At 38.7% G+C, this 20,924-nt stretch overlaps 1 protein-coding gene across 1 annotated transcript in view; it reads right to left on the reverse strand.

Annotated features, from left to right (window-relative positions):
* GADL1 (glutamate decarboxylase like 1) overlaps positions 1–20,924 on the reverse strand; it is a 201,285-nt gene that overhangs the window by 92,466 nt on the left and 87,895 nt on the right. The window contains exons 8-9 of the mRNA XM_075212378.1: positions 14,971–15,025; positions 1,991–2,107 (exon numbers count right to left, since the gene is read on the reverse strand). Of these exons, the coding sequence (XP_075068479.1) occupies positions 1,991–2,107; positions 14,971–15,025 (172 nt within the window). The remainder of the gene's footprint in view (positions 1–1,990; positions 2,108–14,970; positions 15,026–20,924) is intronic.

Below are 20,924 nucleotides of genomic sequence, written 5' to 3' on the forward strand. Positions count from 1 at the left end.
ATTGGGCACATTAAGATTAATCATGAAATAGATATGGATATAGACATGGTGGTCCTGAGTCATTAAGGAGGTCAAAGCATAAAAAAGGAGTAACTTTGCACCTGGGCAAAACCATGTTGCATTGGAGGGGGAGGTAAATTTAAAATATGGGGAAAGATTTATAGTTGGAGTCATGTCCTGGCCCAAATTTCAGTGTAAAAATAAAGCTATCAAGTATTTGTGTGCTAAATGAAAAAACAGCCAGTATTTAACTTATGTGCAAAATAATAAATTAATTTGCACCCCTTGCATTGTAACAGCTTGTCCCAAAGAACATTAACTCCTTTTTTTGCCTTACTTTCCTTAATGACTCAGGCCCGGAGACTTTACCACAACCTCCACATAAGGTTAAAGATGTTTTTTGGCATGGCAACAAAGTGGTACTGATTTACTTGCACACATTCAATGAGGAATGACAAGAGATATTGGTGGGCACACTAGGCTTTGTACAAGTAACAAAATGGAGATAAAGGTGGTGAAGTTCAGAGTGATGTAAGTACTGGTCCTTGTAAAAGTGGAAACAAAAGAAGAAAGTAGTAGAGCTGGGAGGTGATGTCGGTGCTGAGCATTAGAATAGAATATGAAATGAAATATAGATATCGATCATTGTGAAACTAGAATGGGAGAAAATATGAAGCTCAGATTTGGGTGTGCTGTGCATGGTGAAATTGGAAATGAGGAGAACACAGGGTGAAGGTATCCTTTCTATTTATTTTAAGGGGTCAGGTTTGACAAGATCTGGCACAATCATCATAGTTCCCAAATACAGTGTATTACATATTGAATTGTTACTGGAGTAAATGTGTGGAAATTGTTACTCTTTGATAGTCTATGGGCTAGATTTACTAAGCTGCGGGTTTGAAAAAGTGGGGATGTTGCCTATAGCAACCAATTAGATTCTAGCTGTCATTTTGTAGAAGGTACTAAATAAATGAAAGCTAGAATCTGATTGGTTGCTATAGGCAACATCCCCACCTTTTCAAACACGCAGCTTAGTAAATCTAGCCCTATGTCTCATATCATAAATAAGATATGACACCAAATATAATTGAGAATATGTAAGGCATTGGTTGCCTTTCCAACAAATTGTACCTGCAAATCATGCTTTAGAATAAGTTACACATTTAGAGTTGGACAATCAACAAGTTTTGCTGTTTCAGTGATGTATTTCTGCATTGCTCGCGTGCACCAGCAATGCATATACACATGTCTGTATCTAGGTTTTGTGCTTATTATTGACACACATCTTCTTATGCCTGGAGAGGCTTAAGGGGGTGAACAGACATACAGGCTGAGTACAGGAATTACTATATAATTAGACATGAATACTTCCACATATAGCTTTTAGAACACGTATCTTATGTGACTACTGGAGGGCTGTTTGCAGAATGATGATGATGACTATTAGCAGCACTATCTAGTTGCTTCTGATTGGCTGATTGTGTATTGATTACTCCAAGTGATAATACTTAAATCATTAGCATACCAGCTATATTATATCAAGTTGCAGCCATCTATGCCCATTACTTAATCCAATTTTATTTTAAAGGAGAAAACAACAGATGTGGTGGTGTTTGTGTTTAATTACATTTTAAAAGGAAAAAGAGACATTAAGATATTAATGATAACTATCAAGGCAATATTTTCTTTTCTTTACATTATTATACTGTGTATAAACAGGGTAATGTGACTTTAGCATTTACTACTAACACTGTCAAGTCACATCTCTATGCTATCAAGGGTGTAAGTGTACTTGTATTCCTGACATACATCTGGCACAAATGCTCCTATTTTAGAGCTGGAAGCATCTTGATTTGAATTTGGCTTATATTATGTGTGTCCTTTCCTAAGTAGATTCAGTGTACAAATGTGTCCAACTCTAAATGAGCCCCTTAGTATCTCTGTGAGTTTGCTATTTCTAACCAGCATAGCACATCATCTAGTAACTTACATCCACATGGAGCCAAAGTTTATGTTTCTCACAGATGTTAGCGATATCATCCAGAGGATCAAATGCTCCTAATACCGTAGTGCCAGATGTGGCAATGACAATAAATGGTGCAGCTCCCTGTGAAATAAATGGATACAGATAAAAATCATACATTTTGTTCTGATCATTTCTGTGTAAGTGAACATTTTTTTGGTGGGATTTATTTCTTCACATTATTTTCTTTTTCTTCAATATTTTTATCCTTTGCACTCATTGATTTTAGTTTAGGTCCTACTGATGCTCTTCACTGTGGCCAGAGGCAAACGCCACTGACCTCCATGAATAGCCTAGAGAACATGGCCAAGATGACATATAGGGGGGTATTCAATTGTTAGCGTTAACGCAAAAAAACGAGCGCTCAAAAAATATTAGCGTTAATAAGGTAATTACTCGCGGAATAAACGGTAATATTTTTTGAGCGCTCGTTTTTTTTCGTTAACGCTAACAATTGAAAACCCCCCATAATATTTACCAAACTTCTAGTACCAAGCCACAGAATACTCCGACCTTGTACTAGTAATTTTTTTGAAACAATGATAATAGAATTAGTGCCTCCAAACCGCAGAGATATGACCTCAGTTTAACATAGTGTGGTCAAGGAGACACATCCTTGAGTAGAGGTGCACGTAATTAATAGTTATCTAATCAGTGTAAATGCCAAGCTAAACGCCCTTCACCGTTCGGGTGCAAAGATTACTCCTTATAAAACAAACGTGCAAATGTATAAGTATTACCTTCTGATTTGATTAGACTCATCGGTCCATGTACACAAGAGTTAAACTCTATTCTTCTGAAATTTCTTTATTTTAAAAACACTTATATCACATGCATACTACCTAGTTACTTTGTGATAAACTTTTAATAATTATTTTGAATTGTCCTTTCTTTGAAAAATATATGTTTCACATATAAGGTATTAATTCTGAAAAATTAGTCATTGAATGATACTGAAGTCAAATATAAATTTAATTTAATTACCAGAAGCTATAATTAAGCATAGAAAATGTTTACATTACATTTGGCAATGCTCAATAATGAGCACATTTGGTAATGAGACAGTTTCATGCTGATGGATTGTACTGCATGTTCTGTACCTCGGTCATTGAGACATTTTTCAAATTCACTTTCCTTCCTCTGCATTATAAATCTTGTAAAATTGCATTGCAATTGGTGATTGTTACTTTCAGATACTCAGTGCTAAAATATTGCAGTTTTGGGGGAGATTAATATTATTATTACTTGATTTTTGTTAATTATATTACTAATGGATTCTGAATTGTGTTTCTTCCATTTTGAGCTGCATGTATTGTCAATATTACCATTGCAGCAGTCATTTACTAAGTATATTATATTTTCAACAATATTAACTAGTAAAATAGACAACATGCCTGTGTTTTTTCAAATCAGTAACATTATAGTACACATCATAATATTAAGGGATTTCTTAATAATCCCTACCCCTTTCCACTTTAGAGTGTCAAAATGGGAACATATTTACATAACATACATCATAAACACAAAAGAGGAGTTGGGTATGAAGCAGTGATTGACAACTTGATTTACTTCATGGGCCATCTGACCTCTATTACCTTTAATTACATGAATAAAAAACAAACAGCCCCCAAATAATGTCTGCACCCCCCACATCACTCATCCCAAAATCTACCTACTTGCTCCACAATTCCACCACATGCCCCTCAAACCTCTGCACATGACCTTCACACCTCCTTCACATTTACCTGCACAGCTGGAGCCCACAGAGGAGTGCAGAATGCACTGCACTTATTCTTACTACTCCTCTGCTTGGGTGTGTGCATGATCTCACTGCATTGTGCAGAGTAGGTCACATGACATGGAGGCCAGCTGCTTCAATTCAGCCTTATTCTCTACTTAATAACAAAGCAGAAAATGAGGTAGATCAGGTGCAACCGTCTGGGAGCTGGAGCTAAATGCTTGGTGGGCCTCTGGCTGCCTGTAGGCTTCCTGTTGCCCACCACTAGTGTAAAGAGTGAAACTTAAAATGTTTCCTGATAAGTCCTGGTAAAAACAGAATTGTTTGGTGTGTATAGAATACTATTAGATAGATTTTAGGTGTTGGGTGATTATGTGGATTGTTGCCACACATAAATACTGTAAAACAAATGTGAACTTACATTGTACTGTCAAGTGTATGCACAATGCAATTTACTGAGGGAGGCAAGAGATATCAGATGTATTGTCCTCGTTGGCAGCACGGTGGCTTAGTGGTTAGCACTTCTGCCTCTCAGCACTGGGGTCATGAGTTCAATTCCCAACCATGGCCCTATCTGTGTGGAGTTGGTATGTTGGTATCCTTGTGTTTGCGTGGGTTTCCTCCGGGTACTTTGGTTTTCTCCCACACTTCAAAAACATACTTTTAGGTTAATTGGCTGTTAACAAATTGACCCTAGTTTATCTGTGTGTGTGTGTGTGTTATAGAATTTAGACTGTAAGCTCCAATGGGGCAGGGAGTGATGTGAGTGAGTTCTCTGTACAGCGCTGAGGAATTAGTGGCGCTATATAAATAAATGGTGATGATGATGATGATTGTTGTTGTATTGAGGAGACAACCACTGACCTCAGCCCTCAAGTTAGCTAGGAGTACATCGGGGTATACACTACAGTAGATTCATGCATTCATTGTGCAGAACACATAATAAATGACCGTTTGGTCAGATATTGCATTCGTGTCCAATCTCCCACATTCATGTTTTATCGCACCAAAGCACATCGTTTGGTTTGGTTTTCTAAACTTCCTAAAAATAACGATCAATGATGGAACGATATCAGGCAAATGTGGAAGTATGTATGCACACATGACCAGCAGTGTAGAGAGATCTCTATAAAGTGTGCACAGTCACCATCTTTCAGCAGATGGTTATGAGAGATAAAGAGCACAGATCTGAAGATAAATCATGTAGGTGTGTGCACATAAATCTGCATCATCATCGGGACTTTCAATCATTGGTAAAATTGTTACAGAAACTGCATCTTTAGCAATTTTCTGTAGTGTGTACCCAGATTTAGAGTCACAGCAGAGCTAAAGTCTGTAAGACACAAAAGATTACAATTACAAGTATATGACAGTTAGCTGACTATAGTTCAATAAGTGAGGAACAGAAATAGCAACTCTGGAGTGTGTGGCTTGTTAGCCATTCAGATGCATACCTAGAGAACTCCATCGAGATGAGGCCAAAAACTAGAGACATTGGGGATCCCCCTGCCTTGCATTGCCTCCCATGCACAAGATAGTGACCCTGCACATCTTGGGTCTTTTCTGGCCAGGGATGTCACCCCTGCACTTGTTACAGTGATTTGGGCGGACTGAGCGAATGAGCTACATTTGAACCCAGTGCCCGCTTGTCAACCAGGGTCTTCCGAAACATCCATGGAGGGGATTGGCTGCCCTATTCTGTGCTGCCTCAGATTGGGGTCGGAGCCTGGTACTATTCCAATTACCTGACCAGGAGGGAACGTATCACTGCCAACAGGCGCATTTCCTCTGTGGGAACCTCCATCTTGTATGCACTGCAGACTAGTCACCTCTTCTCTGTATGCAACTTGCTCAGGCAAGTTGAACTCCGCTACAGACAAATATCCTCCTGGGACTGTGGACCGGTTCTGCCTCTCAGAATACTGCAGTGTCTTGTTCAGCTCCATGGTGTTGCTCACAGACCACTCTCCCTGCTGCCTCCTTGTGGGACTGTGCTCTAGACTGTACGGGTCTTGGGATTCCCACCTATATAGGAGTCCATCTAATATCACCATCTAAACACAGCGGTCATTGAAAGTGGGAAAATTTGAAGGTTACCTGGGGTTGCCCTGCCTGGATGAGTGGCCACCAGCTTGAGGACTGCCCTCAATATTATCTTGTGAGCTTGCTCTTCTACTCCTAAGGTGACCACTTACATAGCACTTCATTACTGTGCCTAACATTAAGAGCACCATTATTAAGGAGTGTAGACTCAAAATATATGTCTGCAGTCTGCCTCATCTGATAGGGTGTATTGTGATTTATTTCTCTTAATTCATTGTACTTCTTGAGAGTGTCTGCATTGCCACCTAGAGGTTACTTGTACATCAACTCTACCAATCTGTTACAGTTGCTAATTAATATTGTGTGGCTTACAAATTTTAAAAGCAGTAGAGGTACGGTTGCCATTCCCTTGTGACACCTGGGACTCCTGTGGAGGAGCCCTTTATCATTGGACTCACTCATTAACTGGTTTAATGAAATCCTTGCTACCTATAGGTCAAGACCTTTTATGAGATGCCCAGAAACCATCCAACGTCGGTATCTCAGTATCTGCTCTATCGGTTGTAACCAGAACTTAATGGTCTGTGGGGCTTTTCCTCAACCAAATCCCAAGATAACACTGATGCTATAACTCAACTCTCTCGCCTTTTCAGAGCATAATTTTACATGCAAGTTCACTCTTTCTTACTGTGTTACTTTGTTGATTGGTTGTCGAGATGCATAAATCGACGGTCAGGGGTAAAAGAAGCAACACGTCTGATATAATTCATCATTTCACTCATCAGGATAAGCATGGAAATGCTGGGCCTTCCTCTCCCCCATACACTGTTTCATAGGATATACATACTGACATGGAAGAGAGATCAAAAAGATATTACTAATTTACGTTTCCTTATCCCTAACAGCTCCTTTACTAGTAAATGCCAGAAAACTGTGGGAAAACTCAAAAAAGGCATTGCCGTCCTCAACCAGTGTACCTCCCCCTAGAGCACTCTTCCTCCAAACTTCATACTTTTCAAACGAACGGAAACAGGAAGGGATCTTGATTATTTCAGTAAAGAGCTGGAATTCCTAAGAGATAAAAATGAAGACCTAGAGAACAGCGAAAGGTGGAATAACCTCCATATACAACACATTATGAAATCAATCGAGTTGAACAACCTGGCACTGTACTTTTCATCTCCGATTCCCAAAAACACATTGAAAGAGCCCACAGAGCGCTCAGACTCAAGCCTTAGGACTCTGCCCTCTTCAGGATATAGTACTAAAATTACTCTCCTTTAAAATTAAGGGCAGAATCTTCTCAGCAGCCAGGAACTCTATTTCTTTGAGGGAGCTAGACTGGCTTGACTTAAAGGAGGTCACTCTTACCCTTCGTGCGCAAGACTATAAATATAGATGGGGGTATTCATTCCATCTGATAGTGGACATTGGAAGCAGACAATACTCGATCAGGATTCTGGATGATTGCCATTCTCTTCTGAGAAAACTGAATCTCCCTTCTGCATCGGATCTTGTCAGACCTGAACCAAAACCTGGTTCCCAGCAATTCCAGTGATGAGACTACATTGTGCTTGTTCCTGATGTTTTCGTGTGTAAGAAATTTGCCCTTTCTCTTTTGTCATTTGTCTTTTCTTTTTTTGCTTCTAGGTGCTGTAACGGCAGGCTCATGCGCCCATGGGTGAGTCTCCCCTCCAAAATGAAGACAGATCTGCTTTGGCATCATTCATTTCCTAATGCTGTGGCTATGTGTGGTCGAATTGTTTGAACAATATTTTCTGCCTTGTCCCATATGCTCTAGGTTCAAGTTCTCACACAGTTGTTACAATGTTCTCATTCTATTTATAGCTGTTTCTACATGTTTATGTTTTATGCTAAGTGCTCTGGAGGCGAAGGTCATTACCATTTTCCATCAATTAGGGATTTCTCTGGACAGTTTATTGATCCCGACTTTCCTCCTCTTCTATTGTAGGGGCTCCTTTAGAGAAGCCGGTCATCTGTACCTTCCCTTTTCCTAGTAGCCTCCTATACTGGTGTCCCCCCTCTTTTGATTATTATTATTATTATTATTTTTTCCCTTCCCCCTGAAACTCCTGCCTCACTAGTATATATCTCAAGCATGCTTTCTCCACTCTGCTTTAATCTCCACTCCTTCTGTACGTGCTATAGCGTGAAGTTGTAGTGCTGTTTGAGCCTTAGACTGAGCTATGCCATTCAAGTTTCTCCCTTAACTTAACATTAAGGGCCTTAACACCCCTGAAAAATGCTCTTTACTACATGCCTATGTCCAAAAACTTCATGCTGACATGATTTTTCTGCAGGAAACTCATTTGAAAGGTGAGGACCATCCCTCTCTGTATTTCAGTTGATTTCCGACAGATTTTTTCTCCACCCACAATACTAAGCAAAATGGAGTGGGTATATTGGTTCGCAACTCTGTTCCATTGATGATTTTGGAGAGCATTCACGACTCCTGAAGGATGCTTCATTATCATCAGGGTAAAAATAGGACCACAAAATTTAACCTTGACTAACCTATACACCCGAATTCAGGCCACGCTGCTTTCTTCCACACATTCTTCCAAACACTATATAAACACCAGTTCTGTATAGTGTTGAAAACGGGGGATATTAATATTGTTTTATCACAGTCCCTGGCGAGGTCAGGGTCAGGCCATGTAGTAACTTCCACCCCAGGTTTTAAATCACCGTATCTAAGTGAGTCTGTTGGATACTTGCCAAGTTTTGCATCTGTCTGCCAGAGGCTACAACTTCTACTCCAATCCCACAACACTTATTTCATAATAGATCATTTTCACTGCTATACACCCCTACTTCCTTCTTTGCAATCAGCCTCCATTCACACCAATCCGTGGTCTGATTAATTTGCCATCAAGGTTGGTCTGGATCTCAATATCTTCTCTGGTAGTAGGCCCTCTTGAAGACTCAATGAGACCCTAATGAAAATTTCTTAATTTAGGGGACAGCTCAAAATTTTGAGATATTTTTATGTCAATACCTCAGATGAAGTTGATTTCTCTATGACTTGGGAAGCACACAAAGCTGTAATACGGGGTGAAATTATTAAAATTGCAACTCATCATAAACGACAGCAGAATACACAGGTGAATGCTTTTGCCTCCCGAATTCACACCCTAGAACAAATCCATAAATGCACCCGAATATGTGATGATTTGGATGAGCTGGATAGATTTAGGAGTGAATTACAGAACTTATTAGTGGAAAAAATGGACAGGAGCCTTTGTTTGCTCGATCAAATATTTTACAAAAAATCCAATAAAGCAGACACTCTTCTCGTGAACCAAATGCAAGTCAAAATGGAGTTACCAACTATCCCGGCACTTCAAGATGATAAGGCCTCCTTGACATGTGACCCTAGAAAGATTAATAAAAAATTTAAACCATACTGCGATAAACTATCAAAAAGGTAATAAAAAAAAAGATGGAGATGGATCTATATTATGCATTCATCTGGTATATGCCTCTTCCCTGAATGAGGAAATCACTGATGAAGAGATTTAGTTAGCCCTTCAATCTCAAAAACCCTTCAAGGCTACTGGCCCTGATGGCTTCCCCATTGTTTATTACAAAACGTTTGCCCCGCCCTGATTCTTAGGCTTGCCCAGTTCTTTAATCACATTCTTAGAGAACAAAAATTTTACCCCGATTGTTATTATCCCTATGCCCGATATCAAATTGTTTGAGAAAATCCAAGGTACGAGATTGAGCTGGATCCTTCCCACTCTCATTTACCGAGACCAGGTGGGGTTTATACCTCATAGACAAGTGTCACATAACACTCGCAGAGTCATAAACTTCATACATCATGCCAAAGTGGTGTAAGAGCGGCTCTGGTGATCAACATTCCCTGGAAAGTCAAGTAAAGGTTGGAAACTTAATTTTAATTTCATTGGTGCCCCCGGGTACTCCGATATATATTGGAGTAGTTATCTCTAAAAATTATTCCTGCCTGTATCAGCTTAATTAATTGCCATTTATTTGTACAATCCTGAGGGATATTGCTAATTGAAGACATATGTATATCTCGTGGATAGGAAGATGCTCCCACATTTACTCTACATATTCCCCTTTCCACCCAGAGGACCCTTTAAGTGGTCTGCAAAAAATCTTTCTGGGGAGGTAAAAAATATTGTGTCAGCAAAAACAAACATACAAGCCAAGGTGAGTCTAGCGGGAGGCTTCGTAGTACCTCTACTTGTACTTTACTATTTTGCAGCTCAGTTTAATCATATTATGTCTTGGCATATGAACCCAGGGCTTAAGAATTGGGTGGGCATTGAGTATGCCATTGTCTCTGACATCTCCCGTTGTTGCCTAGGATCAGCAGAGCCACCTTAGCATACACTTGCCCTGCAATTGCTTTTACCCTCTCTATATGAGATAATGTAAATGCTCAATACAATCAGCCCACTTATCCTTTTCCCTTAACTCCGATATGGAAGCACCAACTCTTTCCTCCGGGTCACTCGGACCCAGTAGCCGTTATTTGGAAACCTAGAAGCTACATTTACAAACATAGGAGAAAAATATAATTATCCTCTGTTGTTCCATTTCCAATATCTGCAAATTCATGGTTTTATCCAATAACAAACTTATTCCAAAATTCTTCGCATACTTTCCCCTTTTGAAAGGAACTGCATTTATTCACTTGGTCACCGGGGCACGATCTGATTGATTTGCCACTTAATACTTGTTAAGAAGGTTCCTTTGTTGGAACTTTATAAGGAAGCTTGGGAGAGAGACCTGGGAAGCTCCTTGGACATGAAGGGATGGTCAGTCATCAGAGGACGCATGGCATGGGCATGTATAAATGTGAGTGTTAAAGAAAACTCCTATTAGATATACCCTCATTGGTACATGGTCCTAAAAAACTAGATTGCAATTACCTTCTTACCTCTAACAGCTGCTGGAGAGAGTGTAGCTCCATCGGAATGTTTTTCCATATATGGTGGGACTGTCCCATTATCCAGCAATTATGACCTCTTACCATTAATTTGATTAAACAAATTACAGAGATTCGGGTACCCACAGACATTCTGGTGTTAGAGCTCATGGCCATCTTACGTGTTACAGCTCATGGCCATCTTACGTGTTACAGCTCATGGCCATCTTACATGTTACTGCTCATGGCCATCTTACGTTCCTGATCAAGTTTGGTGATAAATTGGTTTAACATGTTTGACAGGCCTCCAAATTCCTGATTGCCAGGCATTGGAAGCAGCCTAGTCCCCCCCACAATAAGAATTGCTAAACAGGGTAAACTATGTCTTCACTATGAAATATATCTCTGGTCTGCTTAATAATACCATGGCCAAATTTCATAAGGTATGGTCACCATGGTACAGTTTTTCACAATCTAGAATTCCTAGACTGAAGTGCTCTGAATGTGAGATAGGAGATCCAGATCTTGTTTTTTTTCACTATTTTGGTTTTTCCTTCCCTTCTCCCACCCTCACCATTTCTCACTTCATCCCCTGACCCCTTTACCTAGCCCATTTCCGAAAAAAAACCCTGATAAACCAAAAACTGCATCATGATAGTATGGTTCTCTTTCATTTTGAATCACACAGTATTTTATGTATTGTCCTATTGTTAGCTTTTATTTAATTTTTGTTTAGATGAATACTCACTTTTGTTATATGGAGTAATTTGGGTTTGTGATATGATGTGGAACTTATATGTTTTACTATGTTGATACTATTGTTGTCCTTTGTATATTTTCGGATGCAGTTTAAAATAAACAGTTTAGAAAAAGTAAATCTGAAGTTCAAGAACCTAAAAACATAACTCAACCAAACGTTGAACACTGTGCTTACAAAGATAATAGTTAAATACCAGTTTGCAGGCAAGTAGATGTTTGATGGGCATATGTGGATAAAGTTAGCAGGAATGAAGGAAGCTCTTACTATTTTTTAGTGAACTGTCATCAGATATGTGAGATCATGTTTTTCCTTTGCTTTGGCTATCATTGGCACAAAACTCATACAGTTTACATTTACATGGGGACAGGTGGGAGGAGACTGGGGAACTCCCGGAGAGAGCTATCCCGGTATCACCCATACTCAACATAACTGAATGACTGGCGGGACTCCATGTGGTTCCTGTTTAATTAACAAGTACTATTTTCACTTCCTATGCAGGATGTGTCAGGATCCTAAATAGTGCTGAAGCCACAGCTTGCCTTCTTTAGAGTCTGGTTGAACAAGAGACAGCTGTACACTATTTGAAGAAAGAAGATCTCCCCATCCATTCTTAAGAATGTTGCTGTACTGTGTATACAAGTCAATTGGATTTGCCCTAGAACCGCCTCCTGTTAGGATCAGCTTTCAGGAAAAACCCTGTATCAGCACAACAAATTAAACAGTGCCACAGTGGTTAGGTTAGTGCACCAGACTCTCCTTGTGTTGAGGAATAATAAAACACATTCTAATGGGCGGTACTAGTGTCAGAGGATCTTGAGTCATGATGTTATGTGGAATCCCTTATTCCAATCTCCCTAGGCCCAGCTCTCTTGCATCATCTAGAAATTAGTGTATTGAGTTGGCCAAATCTAAAATTCATATGAATTTCTTAGATTTGACACTGCCAAATAAATCTGTCCTTAATTTGATCAAAATGTACAAATGTAAGCATGAATGCATAGCAAAATCAGACCAATCACAGTTAATACAAAAGGATCCAATAACTCAGCAACAGCCATCACGTGACCATAAATTAAAAAAAGGAGCAAGCAGACATTTTAACACACACTTTTCCTGGGTTGTATAATAGATGAAAACTCTCAGATGTGTCCTTAACTCTTCTACACTGCTCTATATACACATAACGTATTTGTCTGCTTACTTATTGTTTTACAGCTTTAACTCTTAATAGATATTTAATAGGTATAAAGGAGTTTTGAATGTTGAACATGAAATATTCTGTAATGGTTTGCTGGGACTCTGCCTACTCCTTAGGCTATAGTCAATTAAAACAAGTGCTGTGGTATTTATTTCTCCATTGTTTCCTTTTGTGTATATTGTCTTTCCATTGTGTATATATATCATCCACCCTAAAGAGCCCAGCTATAATGAGTTGCCAGCAACCTTCAGGAGTATCTAAGGCCTGCAAAAACCCTGGAGTTTGTTGGAACATTTTGTGGTCTGTCCTTGTATCTCGTCCTGCTTTGTATCTGTGGATCTAAACTTGCTGCATGTTCTTAATATCAGTCCATGTCTTAGACTGTGGCTTTGTGTATTCTGCATTATTTTATTCTGTGTCTTGTATATACTATTTTCCCTGTCACATTATTTCACCTCTGTCTATTTTGTTCTGATTTTGCCTCTACCTGTTCTTTTCTTTCTTTCCTGGTCCTATCAACATCTGTGTGTCTGCTTTATCTCTGACATCCCTCATGAGGTTCCTAAGGGAGGTCCCGTGGAGAAAGGTGGCTGCTAAAGGTCCCAAAACACTCTGAGATCCTGAACTTGGTTCCTAAATATTGGTTTGGATAACAGGTATTTGCCCATCATTTGTTATTCCTGTCTTAGTCTTGTCTGGTATCCTTTGCTGTTTCTGTGCTCTGTTTATGGTTTCATTTGACCCTTGGTATTGACACCTGCCTGCCTGATTAACTATTTTGGTTTGTCCCTTAGATATATTAATGCTTGCTCTGAACTCCTGACCTTGGCCTAGCGGATTATCCTCTTGTTGTGACTCCTTCCCTTGGTTGCTGTATCAGCCTTGCTATGTCCTTAAATCATAAACCTTCTTTGCATAATCTCCCAAAATACTCTTGTATGCTTTTTTGTTAGTTCTATTATTCCTCAGTTACTCAGTTAATCAACAATCTCCAGCTGATCACCACATTTACATTATGCAAATTGCAACAGTTTTACCTGTCTGTCCACATGGTAACCATTTAAAAATATTTTTCATGTAATAATTTTCATAATAGTCAGTACCAGTTTTTATAATATATATTGTATAAATTAAGATACATTTTTTTTATTATTTACAGATGTCTCTTTTTGTTTACCTAGCCTTGCAGACATTTTTTTTGTTCTAATTATACAAACTACAACATAAATATGTCTGTTTACCAGATTTTATAAGCAGATATTTTTTCTATGTAAAAAATACTACAAATTATTTTCTACTTAAACTAGTTTATATTATACAACTTGCAAAAGAAATGTGTCTGTTCATCAAGCCATTTTTCACTGTAATAAATATTAACATAAGTGGTTCTGATTGTTGCAATTTACATTTTAATTATTAGGTTATACATTTTCATTGCATATTTTTTGTGTTTTAGATTCCACACTGTATTTATTAGCTTATTAAGTAATTTAATGTATCAATGTAGTTTTATTAGTTTATTAATTTCTAAATTAAATTTGGGAAAGGAATGTTTTGTACAAAACTGGGATATTGTTTTAGTGATCCACTAGAGTTGCATCTTTGCTTGGTAATCTCTAAAGCCAATGACTGGTTTGTGTTTTCTCAATGCACAGAAAAAATGCAAAAAAATAAATAATCAACCAACAACATTAGTCTTTAGTGCAATATACACATGTGACTACCTGATGGTGTTGTCTTTTTTCACACTTGGGGCCCTATTTAGAGTCAAATGCAATATGTGCTTAAGACATACGTGCAAGAACAGGAGTGGGAGTGTGCCGCAGCTTGGTAGGGTATTACGAGTGGCATGCAACCCCAGTTGCATCCCGCTCGTAATACCCTACTGAGCTGCGACCAGTTCCTGCAGCTAGCTAACTACTTGCACCACCTAATTCCTGCTGCACTTTTTCAGTCTTTTTTGACGTGTGTTCCGTCTGCGTCTTGATCCGTCTAGGGTTGTTTTTGCGTGTAGACACCCATAGTATCTAAATTATTCACGGTTACTGTGTTCCACCCTTTACCTTGTACTGAGACGCAAGCTGTCGTAAGTGTACACTGCGTCTAAAAAGCAGATGGAACTGGTGCTTACTGCGCATGCGTGTCAGTGGAAATGTGCACAATGCACCTGAAATGGACTTTGCGTCCGACTCTAAATGAGGCCCTCAGTCTGTAATTTACATTATGTGTATATTTTCTTTCTGAGTAAAAAAAAGTAATTAAATTTATTTTTTTGACCACTTACTTCTTCTTTTGCTTTCTGCACCTGCTTCTCCAGTTCGTCTGGTATCATCTTGCCTCTAAGTGTAAAACAGAGGTACATTAAAAATCATACAGAATATATGAGAAAATGCTTAAAGGAATGAATAAATAAAATAGAATAAATAAACATACTAAATAAATAAAATATTGTAAGATTGAAAAGGAAAACCACACTACTACAGAAAACATAAAACAGTACTAAGCTACAACAAAGGCAGAAATAAAACACTGAACTATTTCAAATTGCTTTCAAAATCACATTCAATAGCATACCAATATGATAGAACATAATACAGCAAATATTAGAGCATAACAGTACTTATAAACAAGCCATCAGAAGGTATGGCATGCCACTGAATACCAGCCCACTTTGACCACTATCATCATCATCATCATCTATTTATATAGCGCCACTAATTCCGCAGCACTGTACAGAGAACTCACTCACATCAGTCCTTGCCCCATTGGAGCTCACAGTCTAAATTCCCTAACATACACACACACACGAGAGAGAGAGAGAGAGATTAGGGTCAATTTGATAGCAGCCAATTAACCTATATACATACACACCTATTGATGACTTGTTTATAAGTACCATTATGTGATAGATAGATAGATAGATAGATAGATAGATAGATAGATAGATAGATAGATAGATAGATAGTCAACTTCAGAATTGGGCAAAAACAAACATATAGAATTAACAATACATATAATGGTTCAAATGTTCCTCACAAATGTTAGAAGAAATTTCTTACAATTTATATAACAGATATCATTCCTACAAGAGTGTTGTTCAAGAATATTGTATTTTTTTCAAAAACGTATGGGACAAAATTATTCACACCACTAAATGATATTTTAAATAAAACCAACTCATTTGCATCTTAGTGTAAAAAAAAAAATCTGTCTTTTTATTGCTCCTAGTCTCCAGGATCATTGTTGGCTATTATCATTTTCTGTTTCCTTGGGGTATAAATATGAAGATACACTCATGAAAAATTCCTTTGTCATCCATCAACATGGCTAAAACCAAAGTGCGGGCAACTCCAATTAGACAGGAAGCTGTGGCCCTGCACAGATTAGGAATAGGTTATAAAAAAAAATAGTAATCAGTTGAAATTACAATTAAGCACAATCAGTGTAATAATAAAAAAACAAAAAAAGCATGAAAAGTTGGAAATTTGCCAGCTAGAGGATGCATGAGCATACTGCCCCTACGTACAGTGAGGTGGATGGTAACAGAGGCAAGGATGAACCCAAAGATACCATAGATTGTAAACTTGTGAGCAGGGCCCTCTTACATCTCTGTATGTATTACCCTGTATTATTTAATTATAAAGCATTACAGAATCTGCTGGCAGTATATAAATAAATGTGGATGATGATGTTGATGAAAGATCACAGTTTCAAAACTGTACAGTTTAGTTCAATCCTGCAGTTTTAAAATTTCAAAATTCGCTGTTAAGTTCCATGGATGAAGCTTTTCCTAACAGCAAGGCACACCAATGCAGCACCTGAAGTTTGCAAAATGTCATTGGAACTGCAAATGGAATCAAGTGTTGTGGTCAGGTGAGACAAAAATGTAACTTTTTGGCCATGCACACCATCCTCACTTTTGGAGGAAGAAAAAAAGGAATTGCATGTAAAGAAAAGCACTTAAAACCCACTGTCAAATATGGTGGTGGATCATTGATGCTTTGGAGCTGTTTTGCTGCTAGTGGTCCAGAAGCTCTTGTAAAAAACATTGGCATAATGTATTCCACTCATTACCAGGATATTTTAGGCCAAAATCTGCCTCTGCCAGAAGGCTGAAACTTAGCTGCTGGTGAAACTTTCACCAGAGGTAATGATCCCAAATCCCAATCCACACAGAAATGGTTGTGGGAACACAAAATCCAAGTTTTGCAATGGCCCTCTTAGTCTTCAGATTTAAACCATATTTAAAACATGTGGTGTGTATCAAAGAGGGCAGTCCACATGTAGCAACCCAAGAATATCAAGGAACTGGAAATGGTTTGCATTGAAGAGTGGTCCAAAAAGTGTTTTCCAACCTTGTCAAGCGTTAAAGAAAGAGGCTCAGTGCTGTTACTCGCGCCAGTGGAGGCTTCACCAAAATATTAATAATGGGGTTCAGAGGTGCCAAGAGGGTGGCAGAAGCAGGTATAAAGAACTGGGCCCCGGGAAAGTCTGGGGGCCCTGGGCTGCCTACGAGTGGGAGAAGGCTATATCCTAATATGGCTATGCCCCCTGCAGAGACTAAGGAAGGGGACCCAAGTAGTTGCTGTACTGTAGCCTGAAATTTCTCTTGGCGACCCTGTGGGGTTGACAACGTTTTTGAAATCTATGTTTTTTTCAAAAAATTATGTTACTAGTAAAAAGATTTTTTTGATTCCAAAATAAAAACTACCACTTTGTTTATACCCGAAACATCACCCATTGCATGTGTAGTTAATTTCACATATGATTTTAGCGCATTTCCATGAAGGGTGCCGTTTATTCCTTTGACTAGATAGATAGATAGATAGATAGATTTATTGGTCATCCTTCAAAGTACTGAGTAGGATGTATTTCCCTTTCCCCAGGATCACCTGAATTCTTAATAGCATGGATTCAACAATGTACTGAAAACATTCCTTAGATATTCTGGTCCATGTTGACATGACTGTATTATGCAGGTGTTGCAAATTTGCTGGCCACACATTCATGCTGCAAATCTCCACTTCCAATACATCCCAAAGGTGCTCTATTGGGTTGAGATTTGGCGAATGTAGAGGACATTGGAGTGCAGTGAACTCATTGTTATGTTCGTGGAACTAACTTAAAATGAAATATGCTTTGAGACATGGCACATTATCCTACTGGAAATAGCCATTAGAAGATGGGTAGACTGTGGCCATAAAGGGATGCACATGGTCAACAACAATACCCCGTAGACTGTTAACCATGCACTATATAATGTTCAGTTGTAATAAAGGGCCTAATGTGTGCCAAGAAAACATCTCCCACACCACTGTACCACCACCACTAGCCTTCACTGTTGACACAAGGCAGGATGGATTCATGTTGTTTACGCCTAATTCTGACACTACCATCTGCATGTTGCATTAGAAATCGACATTCATCAGACCAAGATTTCTTCCACTCGGTCCAATTTTGGTGAGCCTGTTCCTACTGTAGCCTCAGTTTTCTGTTCTTATCTGACAGGACTGGAACCTGGTATGGTGTTTTGCTGTAGCCCATCCACTTCAAGGTTTGACGTGCTGTGTGTTCAGAGATGCACTTCTGCATAACTCTGGTGTAACGCATGGTTATTTGAGTTATTGGTGCCTGTCAAGACAGCTTGAACCAGTCTGGCCCTTCTTCTCTGAACTTTCTCTTTAACAAGGCAATTTGCCACAGAACTGCTGCTCACGGGATGTTTTTTGTTTTGTACACCCTTCTCTGTAATTGCAAGAGACTGTTGTATGTGAAAATCCCAGAAGATCAGCAGTTAATGAGATTCTAAAACCACCTTGTCTAGCACCAAGAATCATTCCACAGTCAAGGTCAGTTGGATCACATTTTTTCCCCATTGTAGTATTTGGTCTGAACAGTAACTTAATTTCTTGATCATGTGTGTACATGATTTTATGCTGATGATTGGTGGAAAGGTAGGTATCGATGTAGGTATGTATAGAAAGGTAGGTGGTGTAATTGGCTTTAAATTATCCTTTGATTATTAACATACATTAGTCTACCAAAAAAAGTCCAAAAAAGTGGATAAAACTTTAAAAGTAATAAAACTTGCAGACAATTGGTGAAATTACCAGCACTGGAGTATGATTGTTTATGAGTTTAGATAGCAACTAATTAACATTTTTCCGTTTGTAGGCAAGTAATTATTGAGGCACATTAAAGATAGTGAAAACGGTGTGTATATGAAATACTATTAAAGTCATATAGTGTCAATAAATGTCATGAACAGAAAGGAAAGTATAGTTGGGTGGTTGGTTGGAAACTTAGTGGCTTATTTAGAGCTGAGCACAATGTACATGTAAATTGCAGGCCACAAAGTTGTACTCTTACTTAGTTATTTTGAGTTGCATATATCATTTTATCATTGAGGTCCATTAATAAAATATTTCAATGCACCTCATTCATACCATAAGAGTGATGTGTGGCTTGCACCTGCAAATGCAACTTAGAGAGTGTTGCACGCGTCCCCAAATACCCTTCTTAGGAGGCATTATTTTTGAGGGTACCGGAGGCCTGGTGTAAATAATATTTAGCTACTTCTGATTGACTGCTTGCATATTGATCCCATCATCTGATAGTACTGAAGTCATTAGCATTGGGGGTATATTATATTAAGTTGTGGCCCTCTATTTTAATTATTTATTTCTAATTTCCATTTGGACTACCAAGAATGTATGGAAATGTAGGAAATGACATATGTGGGATGCCTGTATCTCATTATGTTTTACATGTAAATTGTGACTTACAATAAATAACACTTGTAATAACACTCTTTTTTCTTGGATATATTATATTTTGGATGAATAGAATAATGCAGTTACTAATTTACTACTAATAATATCAAGTTGCATCTCTACATTATTGTACACTTGATGTCGAAATACTACTCTTTTTGAGATGTATGTGACCCTGTATACACGCGTATATACTCTTTAGGATCCCAAAACTCTGATGGAAATGAACGTTAGAAACTACAACTTTGGCATATGAAAAGAATATAGTCATGATGGATGTCACCTTATTCTAATGATTTATTCTAAACTTGAAAAAGCAGTATTCTACGAGAAAAATTGAAAACGTAGAATTGATGAATTGGCTGGTGCTCAATTGACATGTCGTTACGTACTGCCAAGCCCCAGAGGCCACCCCTAAAGATACCTTGCTTCGGGTACACTTCTTTCTCATCAAGGAACAAATCCAGAGGACAGTCCTACCTACCTCCCCCAGCCAGGAGGCACTTGGCAATCTCCAGCTTTTCCCTAACATTTCAAATGCTACGCTGGCCAATTGCCGCTTGTCCTGCCAAACCACCATGGCTCTATGGTTGGCAAAAATTCCCTACCGTTGGGTATTTCCTACTAATCTCCTTGTCCAATAGAATGGATTTCAGGTGGTGATATCCACCTTGGATAATGGCCCTTCTATTTTCCGTGAGTGGAACGTTCTTGTAGAGGAGATGGCTCTACCATCCCTTACCAGGGTTCGAAAGGATTGGTCGAGACCCGCTACATGATGGACGATTTCTTTTCCCTCTGGTGTGAACCCTACCTAAATTACAGTAGTAGGTTCCCTACATATCTACATATCTATTCCCTACATATATTTCCTCACAATCTGTTCTGATCTATTATTTTGATACTTTAGCATAAACACTTGCTGTGTTAGTTACTTGGATTTACATAGCCCTGTCTCTCTCCTCGGAGGTACGCAATTGTTTGGTTTGCTCCGGACCGGTCCCTTGTGGCTCCGGGAGACGGACACGATGCTTGATGCCTGATGTAGTTTGTTCCATTCTTCTCTTGAACGTATAACAAAATCTTGTTGTTGAATGTTTACAACACTGTTTCTCTTTAGGCCAGTTGTCTATAAGTTGCTGCTTGTGTTGCGTTTTGTGTTTTGTATATCATATATAGTATATTTTCATGTCTATGTTAAATTTTGGTACTCTTGTTTGAATACCCTGGGGTCAGGTCACCCAGGACCAGATTTACACCTCCCACAATTGTTACACTTTTCTGCCACTTTTTTTCCTCTTCCCTGTGGAAAAAATCTTAGTTTCCTTATGGAAACTATTTGTGTTTTCCCCCCTGCTAGTTCCTTCCCCAGTGTTTCCCCATTTCCATCACACTCCCCCAGCCCTATGGAGACAATCACTAGATGCATCTTCCCCACTGTTCAAGTTATGTTCAAAGTTGTTGC

This window comes from Mixophyes fleayi, chromosome 5 (genome assembly GCF_038048845.1).
Source record: "Mixophyes fleayi isolate aMixFle1 chromosome 5, aMixFle1.hap1, whole genome shotgun sequence".
Lineage (NCBI taxonomy): Eukaryota > Metazoa > Chordata > Amphibia > Anura > Limnodynastidae > Mixophyes > Mixophyes fleayi.